The sequence below is a fragment of the Rhipicephalus microplus genome, chromosome 6 (genome assembly GCF_043290135.1).
Source record: "Rhipicephalus microplus isolate Deutch F79 chromosome 6, USDA_Rmic, whole genome shotgun sequence".
NCBI classification, from domain to species: Eukaryota; Metazoa; Arthropoda; class Arachnida; order Ixodida; family Ixodidae; genus Rhipicephalus; species Rhipicephalus microplus.
Genome location: NC_134705.1, coordinates 93,165,745 through 93,183,817, shown reverse-complemented (window position 1 = coordinate 93,183,817; position 18,073 = coordinate 93,165,745). Strand labels below are relative to the sequence as shown.

The window sequence follows — 18,073 nt, the reverse complement described above, 5'->3', positions numbered from 1 at the left end:
AATTGTTGAGCAATGAATTGAAATACATAATCGACTTATTAAAAAAAAACTACGAGATATTTTATTAGCAAAATTATGCCCGTATGCTGTGATGTACAACTTGTAACATTGTAGTATTTTTTCAGACGTGTTAACATTGAACGAATCGTTCATATAACACCTTGCTTGAGGTAACCGTACAAAAACACGTGACTAAATGCATAGACGTTGCAATTATTTGAAAACACACTGTATTGCTTTAGTAAAAAAGAGTAACTGCGAAAATGCAGTATTTCTCTTAAAGTTGGACGTCACTTATGCCAGGTGTTTTGTGACCGTCATACGGCATTCTTTCGGATACACCTTAAGAACAAGGTGGCGCAGTTAATCAATTGCAACCTGTATTCGAAATAAAGCAATATTTAAATATACACAACATAAATTGTACTTAAACCTTCAAGTATTTACTTCAATTTCATGCAAGTAATGTCCACAGCTGGGGTAATCGACCTCAGTGGCTACAATAATGCTGAGACTCACAGGCGACTTACAACATTCGTATTATTTAGGAAAAGAGGGACCTTCAATTAGGGCGACATATTTGTGTTACCTTGGCAGACTCATATTGTTTCATCGATAAAATAAAACTGGCCGTGTCACTTGTGCATTCACGAAAGGCTGCTATAAGCGGAAACCCATCTTCTTCACCAGCGCTTTGCGAAGAAGCCGTGGTTTCACGTAGCACTGCCAAGCGGCGTCTTCATTTCTTTTTCTTCGGCTGGCGCTCTCCAGTTTAGTTCACCGTCCAAAGGAGGGCGCTACCACGGCATCATGTGGCGTTACGTCAGATAACGTCACACCTGAATTCGGGGGGTCACGATGACGCCTTGTGGTGACGTCATCGCATGTATGATTTCCTTCATTATTTGCCCGCGCTGCCACTGGATCATCGCCGACGAGAGCAAAATTTCCCATTTGATGAGGCATCCAAGGTTTTCGCCTTAATAATGGGTGCATAGCATTGCTACGATTGCAGTTCGAATGTTCCAACGTCTGGCAGCATATACTCATCACCATACCCTACTAATTTTGCAAGTTATCTACTGAAAGAAACAAACACGGGATGCGAGGTGTTTATCTGTACATAGTGCATGTGGTTATAAGCTTCTCAAGGCAATGACCGGCACGTCTCTGACAGCACAACTATAGCAGAAAACGGGTTACTGGATACAAGTGAAAGAGACTACATACGAACACTGCATAATTGGACTGACAGGGTTTTTTAAAACATCGGTCTTCTAAACTTCACGGTAAAACGCATGGATTCTTCGGAGATAAATAAAGATGACAGACTGAGTTGCAAAGGCAAACCTTGAGTGACGTATCTGCAAGAGAGGTGAACACTCGAATTAGATAAAGGGCTCTTTGGTGTAACGTGACTCGCTGTTTAATTAGACTTTGTGGTCAACCACTATACTCGTCTCAATTTCGAACCCTGCTGCTGTTCTAATGATAAGATTCTGAATCTCCTTTATATTGCTGGGAAAACATCGCGCACAATACAACATCAATCAAACGTTTGTTTATCATAGTATGCGTTATCTCTCTGTAGATATTGTTAAAGCTGCTTCAGACATAGGTACAAACTCAACCGATCTGCGTTGTCTAAGTTTAGGGCAGCGAAATAGTTTTTGCTGTGAATAAATAAAGGATACATTCCCGATGATTATCACTGCAGTATTGCACCATCTAACCATATTCAACACCACTTCATGCGTTAATTATTTTCATTATTGCAGGACAGGTTGCATAATACACATATATATATATATATATATATATATATATATATATATATATATATATATATATATATATATATATATAGGTATGGGTATGGCACAACGGGAGCGTTGTCAACAAGGATAAATATATTTTTTCCCAACAGTTTCTGGAGGGGTCCTCCCTTCACCTTCATTAGGGGATGAGTTATAACTCATCTTCTGATGAAGGGAGGACCCCTCCCGAAACTGTTGGGAAATAAATATATTTATCCTTGTTGACAACGCTCCCGTTGTGCCATATCCTATTCCATACCTTCATGAAACTAACTGGTCCATTGAATGATTACTCCGACTATATATATATATATATATATATATATATATATATATATATATATATATATATATATATATATATATAGTGTTAAACCTGTGTATTCACCTACCTGTTTATTAACGGCAGCCTCACTCAACAAGTCTTCACACGGTTATCGATCTCTGCAATCCAAGATAACTCGTTTAGGCGCCAAACGTGCATTATTGTCATACAAATAACACTTATTACTTGACGTATGACTTTCGCGTCCAACAAGACTAAGCCACAGGTATACAGGTGAGCGCACAAACGATACGTACCAAGAGTGAGTTGATCTGCAATAGTTTTACTATAGAGGAAAGCAGACCATGAACCACAATTTCGATCCCACTACCATTCAATCTTCATGCATCTTGCACGCTCATGATTTGTGTTTACTGTACAGTCGTGGACGATTATCATACGAACACGTCGGCATCGTATGATAATCAATCGCGTGTTTTTTCGCTCTCGTGCTGGTCAGCGCGGGTAACGTATAAAGAATTGTTTCGGCTGGATCGCTTGTGCTGGGTCTTGAACCATCTCTGACCATACATATATAAATTTATTGTAATTTTTGATGGTTTACGCGATGACACAAATATACTCTTTGGGGGGCATACCGTAGTGGCAGGGTTCAAAAATTTTGATCCGCTGGCCTTCCTTTTTTAAACGTGCATAGGGATACAGAAGCCTCCATCACTTTTTGCTATTCCAAAAATGCCCCCACCGTGGCTGCGATCCAACCCGTACATCTGGGGGCCACGCAGCAGAGTGCCGTGTTCTCTGTGCCACTACGGCAACTACTGTTTCAATAACACTACTACCCTCCCAGACACTTTCCAGCGACTACTAAATTAGTATGCTGCATGCCCGTATTTCACCGTTAATCTAGATTGAGCTGGTCATTATTTAGACGGGTGGTCTCAATTTTGTTGGCAATGCTCTAAATCACACTGGGTGGTGGTAGCGTTCCCCTCGGTACAGCGCACGAGGTTTCTTTCAGTTAAGGAATAATAGTAAAGGGAAGTGGTCTTTTCTGAATGTTCGAAATCCTGCTTTAGGTTTTTCGTATCTGCCAGCCTTGGATTTGTTCCTAACTACGTATCTGGGTCTAACTGATTTTCTCTCGCATAACCAGAACTACATGGTCATCACCTAACACATCGTTAGAAGTACACTTTGTGGGGCTAGTCGATTCATGTCCTTTAAAAGCAACAAGAATATGGCTTGTTAATATTTAGCCCGACAAAAGACGTACACATGTAAGCGACAGAGAACAGACAGGCGCTCTCACATGTGTACGTTTTTAGTATAGCGCTGAATTCACGATTTTATGTAACCACCAGCCCACCCAACAAGTTGTTAATAAATATTGGGCTGTTTTGATTGATATGTGAGGTTTAACGTCCCAAAACGACCATGAGAATATGGGAGACGCTGTAGTGGAGAGCTCCGAAAATTTCGACCACCTGGGATTCTTTAACGTGTGCCCAAATCTGAGCACAGGGGCCTACAACATTACCGCCTCCATCGAAAAAGCAGCCGCTGCAGCCGGGACTCGATCCCGCGACCTGCGGGTCCGCAGCCGAGTACCTTAGCCACTACACCAGCGCGGCGGGGCATAGGGCTATTTTGCGCGATGAAATAACAAAGTAAGGGGTCAAGCGGAGCTAGAACTTTCGACTGATTCTTTTTTATTTATCATATCCTGCATCAAAGTTTATGGGCACAGACATACACAGCAAGCCGGGCACACATCAAAAAAAGCGACCCTAATCACTTGATGTGGCATAAATACTTCTTCTCTGCCTGCGAGGGAGACACTGACGTATCACTGTCACAAAGAGAACCTCGTGGTTTTATGTGGAGTGCCTCCAACGATGCTCAAGCCCTGATATCCCTGTTTCTGCCGATTACCTGAATCTTATTCAGGCACAGCTCACACTGAGGAAAAAATGTGCCGCGTTTTTGTTTTTTTTTTACCTTTTAGTCAAAGCTGGTATGTCAGCCAGACGGGAAGGTGCGTAAATGAGCGTGCGCGTAAACACAAGCTTTCGCTAAAGGGCACATCATTTGCCGACGGACTGCAATGTTCATAAGTGTGAGCCGTGCCTGCATAAGGTTCGGGTTATCGGCAGAAGCAAGGATACCAGGGTGACAGTGATACGTCAGTGTCTCTCTCGCAGGCAGTGAGGAAGTTTTTATGTCGCAGCTTGAGATTAGGATCGCTTGCGCTTGATGTGTTTGTTCCTGGCTTGATTCGCATGTCTGTGCTCATAACTTTTGATGCAAGATATGATAAATAGAAAAAAACAGTCAAAAGTTGGCGTTCTCCTTGACCCCTTTCCTCGTTATTTCGTCATATTTCGTCATATTTTTGTGGATTGTACAGGAGCAATCAAGGCTTAAGAAAGTATCCCTTAACCAAGTATCCCTTGCATGATTTGAAGTGCAAGCTGTAGCGTGGATTTTATGACAAAGTAAAGTTGTGCTCAAGTATAATAACACAACAACCTCGGTATTTCATTATAGGTTTTCTTTGTCCCTTTTCTTGCGATGGCAATAATATAGACACACTAGGCTAGATTTTGCCGCCGGCGTCGGCGTGGACATCACCGTCATTCACCGTATATTTATGCGTAACTACATAAACTTAACACGAGAAATAAAAATAACCTAGAAGAGACTCCGGCGCATGGAATCGAACCTCATACCTCTGAATTGTAAGTGTGAGGCGTTAGATACTAAGCCACGAAGGGAACCTCCATCAAAGTTTAAAAGGCAAGCTAGTTACATCTACTACTTACCACTGGCGATGGGCATCTCGGGGAAACTACTATCGTGTTTTCAGCATTACCAGCAAGATGGCGCAACGATCGCGCGTCACAAAATCTTTGCGACACGGTGGCGCACGCTCTCATCTCCCACGCGTACTTTGCCCCGCAGAGAGAGGCACTCTCTAGTGCGCTTGCTTATCTCGCAGTGGGGGCAATCGTACGCCTTGGGCTTTAACCAAGACAATTCTGATGTAGGTACTGGGCTCACAAAGGTCACTGCATTCGTTGCACAGTCTCTGTTTACGAAAAAGGTGTGCTTTTCAGACCCAGCGAAGTAACAACTGAGACACGTATTCGCGTTCATCTGTACCTATGAGCACGTTTCGTGCATCATTTGTGCGTGAAAAACACCAGACACGTTCCCACCTGCTTGCCATTCTTCGCGTGACTTTCCAATTTGTTGCTATCGCGTTCATTGCCTCACCTTTGCGGCAAAGTTCTGACTTTTTTCGATTGGCTGCTACTTCAGAGTAGGTATATGTATGGTATGAAAAACTTTAGTAACTTCAGAGTACGTGTAGACACAGAAAATTACCTCATCTGTTTAAGGGGTGAAACTTGGTCACGCGTCACGCGTAACCGAGAGAAAAAGATACGAGAGAGAAAAGACGGCAGTATCCCCCGAAGAGTATATTAGACCGTGCTTTCACTTAGAGCACATACAAACTGTAGTTGAGTGAGGATATTCTAGATGGAATTGTACCATTACTCTCCGGTCGGCTGCTGCGTGCGCTTTGCCTGAGTGCGCGGAGAACGAGAGCCTCTTTCAGTCTCTGGATCGTCGCTGTGCGTGGTAGAATCATCGGCGGGGTATGGACGAAACAGTGTAGCAAACGTGTCGAAGACGTTTGCGCTCGCTTTCGTTGGCTCGCGTCTCGCCGGTGTTACTCACGTCGTGTCTGTATTCTCAAACGCGATCGGACACATGGACACATGCACAGTCAGACGAACACACGGACGGATGGACGGACGGACGCTTCGCCTTACTCATCATGATGCACTCCGTGATTATGCTGTGATTTTTGTTTGTGTGTGCATTCCGATAGAGTGACTATACGACCGCAATCTGGTAAGGTAAATGGCCAACTTACCGAAGCACTGACGCAGAGTCACAGCTGCTAGTATTGCACCCAGGCTCAGAACGAACATGGACAACATGGAGAGTGGGCCAAGGAAAGCAGCTGCACCAAGAGGAGCACAAGTTCACAGCACAGTTTACCTCCTTGCTGTTGTGATATAAAAAGTTTGAATGGTTGTCTTTTTTGTACTACATTATGAATTTGCCAACCTCTACGAAAGGTATGCAAATAACATTTGGGTTCTACGTGAAAAAAACACGATATAGTTATGAGACGTGCCTCACTGAATGACACCAAAACTTCCCACCGTATGTTTCCTAACGTGCACTGAGATCGCAGATTATAAGTGCTTCTAGCTTTTTGCCACCATCAAAATGCGACCACGGTCACGGCCATCAAACCTACAACTTTCGGGTCAGCACCCGAATGCTGTATAACCACTGCAACACCGAGCCTAAGGAAGAGTGTCAATGGAGCTGGGCAGTCTACTGATTGTATGGTTAAGCTTTCTAAACGTGATCCCTTTTAAATCTGAACGGTCGACCACTTCTTTATCATACACATTTTATTCGACTGAGTTACTGACGTTACTTCATTGTATTACTTGATATATAAAATACCTGTGCCGGTTGAATTCGAATGCGAAGGTGAAGGTGGCACGACCTTGCTAGGGTCGCGAAGCGGCAGTGCCTCAGCCACGTTCTTGTCGATGGCTATGTCCGCGTAGCTCTGCTTGGCGTCGCTGCAGTACACGGAGAACCACTTGAACTCGTTCCAGTCGTGGCCAGAGGGCAGTTGCACCGTCACATCCTTCTTATCGTAGCGCCCCAGCTTGGACGTCCTGCGTACGTGAAAGAACAAATGAAATGGATGAAACTTTGCTGAGGGGAAAGCTTTGCGCCTCATCTAACGCGATGACTTACCATCGGCGTTATAGGATGATGTCATGACGCCGTCATGACGTCGCGATTCATCAAAATTTATGACATTACCTTACTATAAAGCCACATCAAAACGTATTCACATGGGATCATCGCTTGGTGAAAGGCAGTGCAAAACCACATTGGGTGCAGGAGGCTTTCAGAGGAAGCGGTGCGAGCGAAGGGATGTTCAGTACGTCAAGCCCAAAAAAGTACCCATTCCGTAGTATATCAAGCTAACGAAATGGTCGAGAGCGCACCGCGAGTGTGAAACGTGAATTACGTTGTAGACGACATGATTTTCGTGCTAACACCTGTCATATGTATTCGTCATACAGTCACGTCACCCAATGCCGAATTTGGTACATCTCCGGCTAGCTCAACATCTGCAAGCGCACCATGAGCGTGGCAAGTATTTCATGACATGCATTACGTGCATACCATGATCTTCGTGTTAACGCCTCTCCTTCATGTTCGTCATGCAAAAACGTGTCGTACTAATTTTGGTACATATTGATACGAAGTATCACTACCAGGAAAAACAAGGCAAGCGCGGGTAGAGAAGGAAGACGACGTTGCCTCCACTGTGATTCCCCTGAGTGGGTATGAGCCATGGCGGTTGATTGATTGATTGATTTGTGGGGTTTAACGTCCCAAAACCAGCATATGATTATGAGAGACGCCGTAGTGGAGGGCTCCGGAAATTTCGACCACCTGGGGTTCTTTACCGTGCACCCAAATCTGAGCACACGGGCCTACAACAATTCCGCCTCCATCGGAAATGCAGCCGCCACAGCCGGGAATCGAACCCGCGACCTGCGGGTCAGCAGCCGAGTACCTTAGCCACTAGACCACCGCGGCGGGGTAAAGAGCCATGGCGGTGGAGATCATAATCATTATACTGTGATCGCGGACTCACGGCCCATTAAAAAAACCCCATTTAAGTTACCTTACCTTGTGTAACAATTTGGTGGAGGTGCTGGGCAGGACAAACCCAAAGACGGGAGCTTCACTACCAGGACTTCATTGCAGCAGCCGCCTCGCCGGACTTCCACCTTCGCCGATCGTAATGGCCCAAGAGCAGCCATCCAACGCTTCGAGGCCAACTCCGATGGGTTCCATGCCGTACTACATAGTGCCACCAAACTTCGGCGGGACCTCAGGAAAAGACGTCGACGTGTGGCTCAAGAACTACAAGTGCGTGAACAGAAGCAATGGCAAGGACTCGAACGAACAGCTCAATCATGTTGTATTCTCGTTAATTGACACCGCCCTCATGTGGTACGAGGACGTGTTCACGACTTGGGAACATTTTGTTGAAGAAGTGTGGAAGTCCTTCGGTGATTCGGACGCAAAGAAGAATTGCGCGGAGCAGACATTGTTTCAGAGGGCACAGCTTCCAGGAGAAACATGTACGACATACATTGAAGAAATATTGAAGCTGTTCAAGACCGTGAATGCAAGGATGTTTGAAGAAGACAAGGTTGGACACGTTCTCAAGGGTATAGCCGAAGACGTGTACAATTTCTTAATTGAAAATACTGCTTGAACTCCGTGTCCGACGTGATGAAGCACTGTCGTACCTTTGAATCCCTCAAGATGCGACGAATTTCTCCGAAATTCGGCCGCCTGTCCAACGTCCCCACTGTGGCTAGTGTTGAAACAGTGCCGCCTAACAACCTTGCTTTGACCATACGACAGATCGTCAGAGTAGAGCTGCTTCGTCAGCAGACCTATCATCGCCCCAGCAATTTTCAGGATGTGTACGTAAGCGAACCAGAACGTGTGCGGACTCCTGTTTCTCTTCCACCATGGCAACCATCAATCAACGCAGCAGACGCTTATGAATATCAAGGCACACGGCAGGCTGGATTCCCCCGTCAACCACCTCCCAACTACCAACGAAGTTTTAGCCCGACTGTTTACCCAACATCACCTGCCTACAGTGCCCCTGAAGGGCGGCACCACTATCCCATGCCTTCCGAGAGGAGTCGTTACTCTGAGCAGCCACGTGCCCCTCGACCATTTCCGGTATGCTACAACTATGGCGTCCCGGGTCACATCGCACGTTTTTGTGACCCCCGCCCATATCAGCGAGAGTCTTGGCACATGTCTCACCAACCTTTCCACCATCCGCTCTCCACGTCACGGAAACCACGCGCACCTACCGGGTCACGCTACCCCTCGCCGGCCTCTGATCGAAGTTTGACGCCACCACCAGCTCCCCGTGTTCCACGATCGCCGTCGCCACGGCGACGCGCACGTAAACCGCCGCCGGAAAACTATTCGGTGTGGCCAGTGGGGGTGAGGCCGCGAGATCACAGGAGCTAACTACAGATATACCCCCGTCAGCGTTTATGTTGAAGAACAAAGTTCATGTAGTTGTCGATGGAGTGGCTACTATGGCACTTGTAGATACAGGCGCGACAGTCTCGGTGATGAGTGTAAATTTTAAGAACCTGCTAGGACCAAAAGTGATGTTTTGCCTGAACCATGGGGTGACATTTCGTGGTGTAAGTGGTGACGTGTAGTGTCCGGTGGGATATTGTACTGTGGACGTCTCGCTGTGTGGCAAGGTGTTTTGCACAGAGTTTGCGGTTATTCCGCGGTCTACACATGACGTTATCTTGGGTATTGACTTCTTGTGTGAGTGTGGGGCAACTGTAGACTGCAGAAGTGGGCATCTTTCTATACACGGTACTTTCCCAACGGCGCTCTTGGAAAATTCCTGTCCGGAGGAATGCATCTTTTTCGTCCCCGTAGAAACAGTCGTTCCTGCATTTTCTGCTGTGTGTGTTCCCGTGACATGTTCCAGCAACAACTGTGGCACGTTTGGCACCACGCTCGACCCCATTCCCTTGGCATGCCTGAAAAAGAACATTCTGATTCCCCATTGTATAGTGTCAGTCATTGATGGACGGGCAGGTGTGTGGAATATGAACAGCTCCGTGGAGCCTGCAATTCTGCCAGGCGGCATGAAACTTGCAGCATTTAGACCCGAATCATGTACGACGCTGGTTGCGCTTGTTGATGCTACAAGCCAAAAATGAGCACCTAGGCTTAGAAGGTTCAAAAGATGCCCAGTTGCTGCAAATGGTCAGCAAGTCACTTGACCATAGCGAACGTCATACACTGCTCAACGTTCTATCTAAGCACTCAAAATTGTTCGATTTTTCCAAAAACAGCCAAAGTCCCCTAATACCGGCGTGGATTAGGGGATTTTTGCTGGATTTTTGCCTTTGAGTCCTCATAGGTAAGTGCCCATACCTCAATTACCTATGTGGTAACGATATCATGGCTTCTACGCCATAAGTTGGAATCGGTAAAATACCTCGGCTGCACGAATTGCACTCGCGTGAAAATGGTAAATTACTGATCAGAAGTTTGACGGTCTTCCATAGGTGCGCCAATCAATTTATGGTTCAGTGGGAGACCTTTACTTGAATATATAGGCTCCGCTGTCGACGTTCTGCCTAGACGTGTCGTTACATGTCAAGAATCGAAGGTAGTTTTCATTGCAATCGGCAAAAGCTAATATTGAAGAAACGAAATATTTTAGAAATATTTTATTGGATGTATTTTGGAATTATGAGCGCATCACATGCCTCACACCGTACGCCACGATTACTTCTTAATTTCCCTGTCACATATTCCTTTCTTTGCGAAGGAGAAGTCGCGCCATCTGTGAGCATTATGTCGGAACGTGTTTTCCCACGTAGCGATAAAAGATGGAGCCACTACCATGTCCACCAGACAACAAGTCTGCTGAAGGAAAGTTTACTGCTCTTCTCAGTCATTACGATTGTCTGCTAGTCTTACTGTGAACGGAACCGCCAAGTACAGGCTGTTAACTAAACCCGTGCGCTAACCCCAATGACGTGCCAAAGTTTTTTTTTTTTTTTTGAAATCGGGGCCAATATGATATAGGCTTTCATCTTAGCTCAATAAATTAAGTATATCAAGGGGGGTGTAGGGGTGTTGTCACAAAAAGTTCTTTAGGGGCACGACAATTAGAATAGCTGACCCTGTTTTTGTTGTCATGCCACACACACACTCACAAGCGTGCGCGCGCGTTGGTGCGTGCTTGTGTGTGTGTGTGTGTGTGTGTGTGCGCGCGTGTGTGTGCGCGCGTGTGTGTGTGCGTGCGTGCGTGCGCGTGTGTGCGTGCGCGTGTGTGTGTGCATGTGTATGTGCGCGCGTGTGTGTGCGTGTGCGTGTGCATGCGTGCGCGCGTGTGTGTGTGTGTGTGTGTGTGTGCGTGTGTGCGCGCGTGTGTGTGTGCGTGCGTGCGTGCGTGTCTGTGCGTGCGCGTGTGTGTGTGCATGTGTATGTGCGCGCGTGTGTGTGCGTGTGCGTGTGCGTGCGTGCGTGCGTGTGTGTGTGTGTGTGTGTGTGTGTTTGTGTGTGTGTGTGTGTGTGTGTGTGTGTGTGTGTGTGTGTGTGTGTACGCGCTTATATTGCGAAGTAAAATTGAGGAATTTCGGTGGTATCAACCTTCCAATGGCTCACTTTCCCCCTTAGCTATGGTATAATGTTACCAGCCGGTCTGGAGTCAGCAATGCCCACTAAATATTCAATGTTAGTAAAAATAAAATGACAAAGCACATGAATGTTAACTCTTACTGTCCATCGTCGTGAATCAGGTGAGTAAGTTGGTTCTGGTTGGCATTGGCAGTGGGACCCGCCACGAAGAACGCAGCTGAAAATAATTGACACAGTTGGTTTAGTTTGATTGACGGTTATTTAACGGCACTTCGTCATTCATTCTGACAATGTGATACCAGAAAGAAATACAGTGAATCCCAGCTGTAAGTGGGTAGATTCAGTTATATTGACGCCATGGGCAAATCAATTGGAGCATTGTAGATCCGAAACTGTAATGGTAACCTGATAATCAACGAAGTTCAGAATGAGCTCTGTGTACTAGCAAAGAATGCTGCGACGGATTTTGAATAGATGACTTAGAACTGTGATGAATTTTGAATCCACGACTTAGAGGTAAATTATTTAAATTTTTAAGTCCAAAAAGAAAGCGTGGCTTCTTTGCAATAAGCATTAGAGAACACGTTCAAAGAGGTGAGTCGTTGAAGACATACGTGTAAATGTAGGAGATGGCTCGTCACTTTTGCTGGCTTCCCAGTTTTGGTACCCTTCTTGACCTTCGTGTAACACAATTACTCAATTTCGTCGTTGTAGAGAGGTATTATGCCACATGGCGGGACTTTTCGAAGTCATCATTTCAAGAATAAGGTGTCTGCAATCCTCTAGCATGACCTTGTCTAGGTCAATAACAAGTCCGTCGCTTCCGTCAGCATTTATAACCATGCACGGCTGCTACATCAGCTTCACCCAATAAGCCATTTATTGTTCTATTCTCTTCTCTAGCAGATTCATGTTACCATAATTTTGCACAGGTTGGCTGGACCCCAAAAAGTTGTGCATGAACGGGACTCGCAAATATTCAATTCTTGTACACACTGAAAGCGCGAATGAATGAACATAGAGGAAAAACAGAAACAACAGCGCAATAATTTCACACCTTAAATGCGCGAAGTATTTAATAAGAGCCCAAAGTAACCACAAAAGTCAACCGTATACTCAAGTGCTACTGTGGTAGCAAAAATAATGGCTTTTCTTCATATTCAGTGAAATGAGTATAAACACTGCGTGCAGAACCATGAAATTGCACCTTTTGAAATAGTTATTAGAAGTTTTCTGTAGTAGCTCAACACCCAGCTTATGAATACATGCGTGTTATCAATCAGTGATAAGTAATTTTCCTGTTGAACAAATGCTTTTGTTTGCCTTGAAAAACATTGCCAACCTATAAAAATATGACTTTCGGCAGTTCACACTTTCTGCGTCATGGCAATGATGAATATGCGTCATTCATTTGAACTAACTTGTTTATTAATTGCACTTGATCTTCACCAAAAGGTATCAAGTACAGTGACTCAGGTCATCAGGACAAAGTAATTGAAGTTAACTTTATACGAAGTAGCTTGGCCAGAAGCCTTGTTGAATATGTACTTTTTCTCACTTGTCGTAGGAAAATTTTAAAAAAGTGATTTATAAATATAGCCTAAAGAACAGGGTAGCCAAGTGCAAAATTTTCCCGCTTGAAGCATTAAAGGTTTTGAGTATAGCACGAAAAGTAGCCAACTTTGACTACAACGTACGAGCATCACGTTACAATTTTTTTCTGCAGACAACCCCGGCGCTGGGATTAGATGCTGGAGTATCTCTCGTATGTTTCTTTGCAGGGGAGTTTTAAGGAAGAGGTCATAAATAAACATGTCCACATATATAAAACAAACGTAAGCTGGCCGCAAGTTCCATGGCGAAAAAGTATGGCGAGATCACAAACAATCACCGCCATATTCGCAAAGTAAATGATGTTAGAGGAGCTTGCTTGCAGGTGCACGGGACGTGTCTTGGCGAGACCATTTCTGTAGGAAGGCTTGTTTACGAGTCGGCGCATGGTCTGTACGTCGAATGCAGCGTTATCGGGCACGTTGCGCCGCCGGCACTGCACAGTGTTGACTACGTCGATCGGCACGTTCACCCTTTCCTTTTATGCCATACTGACCACTGCCGCCAGTCAAATGCCTAACGCTCATAAATGGCAGACGAGGATCAATCAGGTGTTCTTCAACGGGGTTGAGGGGCAGGTAAGGGGGCTTGAGAGGATATTGATAACCGTGCGTAACACTCATCGTAAAAACGTGTCACGTCCTACTGTGCCTACGAAGCGCATGCACTAGGAGCAGTGACGTCAGGCGGCGCACACCTGGCGCGCAGAATAAAGCCTGGAAGCACCTGAAGTGACGCGTCACTGGTCAGCTAGCGCTCGACTCGCGTGAGCTCCTTCACTAGTTGGTCATCCCATCCTCTGCCTTTCGTTCCGTTCGTCCGTGTGTCTGTCCTTACGTCCGTCGATAGCTGATGCTACGTATTTCCTAGCATAGCCGAGCTAAGCCACTGCTAGTATTTTCAAAACTTTCGAAATATTCCAAGAACAGGAAGGCCGCATAGTAGGTACTTGGAAGAAAAAGTGAAGTGATATTTCATAGTCATGCCACCACAACGGCAAGAACACAAATCAATGATATGTTCTAAATGAAGGTAAAAAGCTAAGCTATGAATGTTCAGCTTTGCTTTCTCACTCACTCGAAGAAAAGGGAGTATGTGCGCTGACAGGAGTTTACATCAGCTGATCTGCTGACAGATACAGATACTAGTTGACGAGGTAAATCATCGAGGTGGAGCAGATTGCGATGAAAAGGCAAGACAACAAAACAAATTGGGAATATTGGCTGGAAGGCTTTAGCTGCTTAAAACGAGACGCTCAATCTATCCATAACCATAAGCAAATGTCCACCATCATGTGCAATAGGCACCTCACACTGACTAGAGGGAGCTGCGCGGCGCATATTGCTCCGTCCGTTAGGGAATGCAAAAAATGAAAGCGTGCGCGCGTCTCTCATGTATTTCAGCCCCAATCCGCCCACAGATGCAGGGCGCAAGACGCTCGTGTCGCGTTCCATTTTCACCGATGCCGTCTCAAGGTTTCTTTTTTTATCCTGCTAGGCTATGTATTCTAGTGCTGCAGTCAGACTGGAAAAATCGACTGAACGGTGCCTATAGTCGCTGTAATGATCAAATACAGACGGTTCATGAATGACGTATGTTGGCACCTACAGCATGGTGTGTATCCAACTCTTTCGTTGCTCATTTACATTTAATGCAGCATTCAGCACTCTGGAAGATATGTTCTGCATGCACCTTATCATAAAAAAAAACTAAAGACACATTGAAATTCTCAAGTGTGTTCGGCGAAAGCCTGTGTCCATTGAAGTGAGTCAGAATGGAACTCGATGCACGCGTCTCCCTTCTTGCATGAATGGGCGGATTGTGGCCGGGCTACATGAGAGACCGACGCGACCGGCCTCCGGGCTATGAGCCACTCTGCTATATATAGCTGGCACCATGCAAAGGCACATATGGAGGGGCACGATTATCAGACATTGAAGGCTGTTGCCTTTGAAAAAATGCGCCGTGATCACGAAATGGTACGAAAGACGTCACGTGACCTCACAGAAATGGCTCAAGGCAGTTGAGCTAGGCGTTCAATTATTTGCGCGATTTGCGTGGCTAAAAAAATAAAAATAAGAAATCAGCCTTAACGTTACACGACCTTCTACGCCTCCACAATGAAGTCGTCATAAGTGCATAAGCGACCCTGGTAAGTTTTAGCAGCGAAGCAGTTCGAACCACAACACACATCGTAACCGTGCCAACCGCCGACGCCGTGGCTGCTAAAACACCAGGCATAATCTCGTGACGTCATGCCAATCCGCGTATGCGTAGCAGAAAAAACGCTGTAGCTGCTACTGCTAAGGCACTCACTGACAGACACCTCGAGCAACCGAGTTCAGCACTCAATCAGATATAGTCACGGGACGACTAAACTAAGCACGAACTCCCGAAAAACATGCAGCACACCGTGTACTGAGGCTTGTCGCTTTAAGAGAATAGCTGCGACGAGCATATCCCAAACACGCGGCCAGAGGAAAGAGAAACAAGAACATTGATTCGATCGATATGTGCGTTGTCACGTCAGAACACCACCATATGATTATAAGAGACGTCGTAGTAGATGGCTCCGGAAATTTCGACCACCTGGGGTTCATTAACGGGCACCAATATCTGGGCATACGCGTCTACAGCATTTTCGCCTCCGTCGAAGACGCAGCCGTCACAGGCGAGATTTGATCCAGCGACCCACGGGTCAGCAGCCCAGTACCTTAGCTGCTTCACCATCGCGGTGAGGCGGAGAACAACAGACCACAAGAAGATCGTACCTATCACCGTTGGTGGTATGCAGGGCGTACTTGAGCTCTACGTGAAGAGCCAGCCTACCCGAAAAACCGAGTACGAGCGGTCACGTCCTCGTTCTATCGGCTGTACTGATGCGCCTATTTCAACCAAGTACAACCTGGTAGCTATTAAACACATAGTTGTCCAGCTTTGCTGTATCTCAAGCGTTGCGCTGCAGAGTTGAAGCGTTTTAGAAGTGAAGCTTCTAGGCCCTCAAAATGTCAGACCGCTGTCGTCGAGGCTTGCCGTCACCCCTAGTAGAAGCGCATGTGTGAACAATGTGTGCGCAATATCGTCTAAAGAGCATGTCTAACGCGCATATGTATATTTCAACAATAAACATTGCATCGTTTTACATTATTTCTGACCAATACAGCGCATACAGAGTGTACACAGCGCACGTGGCTCAAAAAGTGACATTGCTTATATGGTTTATCATTTCGTCAATGAAGCTGCCTTCATGCATTACCAGCATTCACTTCGTGAACCCGAAGCGATTTCGTTTTTTTTAGATGCGGGGCATCTTATACTCGCGCCTTGTAGTGCGCCGTCCGCACCGCTTCTCGAACATTCGACAGCTGACGCGCGCGCATGCGCCGTCGCGCCGTCGCCCACTCTTCCACCATCTGTGCATCCCTTCCTCCTCTACACACCGCGCGCGCTTCACTCCTCCACCATCTGTGCACCCTTCCTCCTCTACACACCGCGTTCGACATCTACAATTCTCCTGATTCTCCAGTGGACGCGCATGTGGCGTCGCGCTTCGAGAACATTCAACAGCTGACAGTGCATGCGCCGTCGTGCTGTATATATACTCAAGGTCGGCGCTCGCTCGCTCGCTCAGTTGCCGCTCGTCGGTTGGTTTGTACGGCGCGTCGACGTCCAAGGTCGCGGTGAAATGAATTCCAACGAATCCACAAACACAATGATTGACGTCCCTTCGACCAGCGCCGCCCTTTCGCATACGTGTGTACGTGTTCACTCATTTAACACCCCCTCCTACAACCACGTTAACCAATTTAGCCATCGACCCAAGTAAGTCGCAATTTAACACCCCATTTCACAACCACGTTAACCAATTTAGCCATCGACCCAAGTAAGTCGCACTTTAACACCCCGTTAACCAATTATATGGTCCGCATCCTCCTCAGTGTTCCCCCGAGGGAAGCTGCGGGCAATTTTTTACTTCAGTTCATTATTTCTTGGAAACAGGTAATTTCGCGCTCACTAGATAGTGTATTCTTGTCAAGAATGACATAAGAAAATTTTTGAAGGCTTGTTTTATCCTTAAAACAAGCTTCATGATAATCAGCAAATTACGAAGCTAGTGTAGAAGCCATCAGTTGTACCGTTTTTTTATGGTGTATTGCACTCGTCATAAAAATGTGAAGAAAGTGATCTGACCGAACAGGGAACCTAACGCCGACAGGCAACGAACCTGCAAATTTTGCATAGTACTTGATGCTTTTGATGATTGAGCTATGGCAGTGGTCATCCTCTAGTCTACTCTGTCGGGTATTTCTTCACATGCAAATCGAGAGTGTTAGTGCCGCCTGCAGCCATGACGGTGACTGTAAAACTCTTTTCCAGCGAAAGCTGCTATCAGATATTGGATCACAAGGGTTGTTTTGGGTGCCGTAGTTGACCCCTACCCACCGCCGGTGTCCGTAGCCACTATCGGGCGATACAAGAAAGAAATGAAGTAAATAATGAAGACCGATGACATACTGACATTCGAAGCCGGGTACCCTGCGTACCAGGTCAGTAGTCTACCACTGAGCCAGGCCAGTGCTTGAAACTCATTTGCGAATTGAACCTAGGCGGGCTTTATGTTGGGAAAAGCATCGCTTTAATATAAGTGATAAGGTGTTTTAGAAAAGCAAAGGAACGATCAGGCGTCACACAACAGGAATTGCGTATCGTGTGGGTCTTTAAGTGCTCCAACCCAATATAAGAACCTCAGACATAATTTTTCGTTGTCGTCAGCCACAACATAAAAAAAGCTAAAATTATGTACAAGAATGTTGCGGGTACCACGCTTTTCTGAACAATGTCTAAGAATTGCATTGCGGATGCCTCCCTACAACACAAAAGTATGAATTATGGTGCAGTGGGTACCTTGCAAGGGTGCTTGTTGCAGTTACCCAAAGACTGTTTAAAAAGAGCCCTAAAAACGGCTGTTCTGGCATTCCCTGTAGCTGTGCTGCGCGGTGCGCGCAGGCCTGACGGTGTTTTA

The 18,073-nt window shown here is 46.0% G+C and overlaps 1 protein-coding gene across 1 annotated transcript in view; it reads right to left on the bottom strand.

Moving 5' to 3' along the window:
• Positions 1–751: 751 nt before the first annotated feature.
• LOC142765947 (uncharacterized) overlaps positions 752–18,073 on the bottom strand; it is a 51,163-nt gene continuing 33,841 nt past the window's right edge. Inside the window, exons 6-10 of the mRNA XM_075867753.1 lie at positions 11,581–11,656; positions 6,658–6,878; positions 6,050–6,139; positions 2,210–2,261; positions 752–1,364 (exon numbers count right to left, since the gene is read on the bottom strand). Coding sequence (XP_075723868.1) covers positions 2,233–2,261; positions 6,050–6,139; positions 6,658–6,878; positions 11,581–11,656 — 416 coding nt within the window. The 3' untranslated portion in view covers positions 752–1,364; positions 2,210–2,232. The remainder of the gene's footprint in view (positions 1,365–2,209; positions 2,262–6,049; positions 6,140–6,657; positions 6,879–11,580; positions 11,657–18,073) is intronic.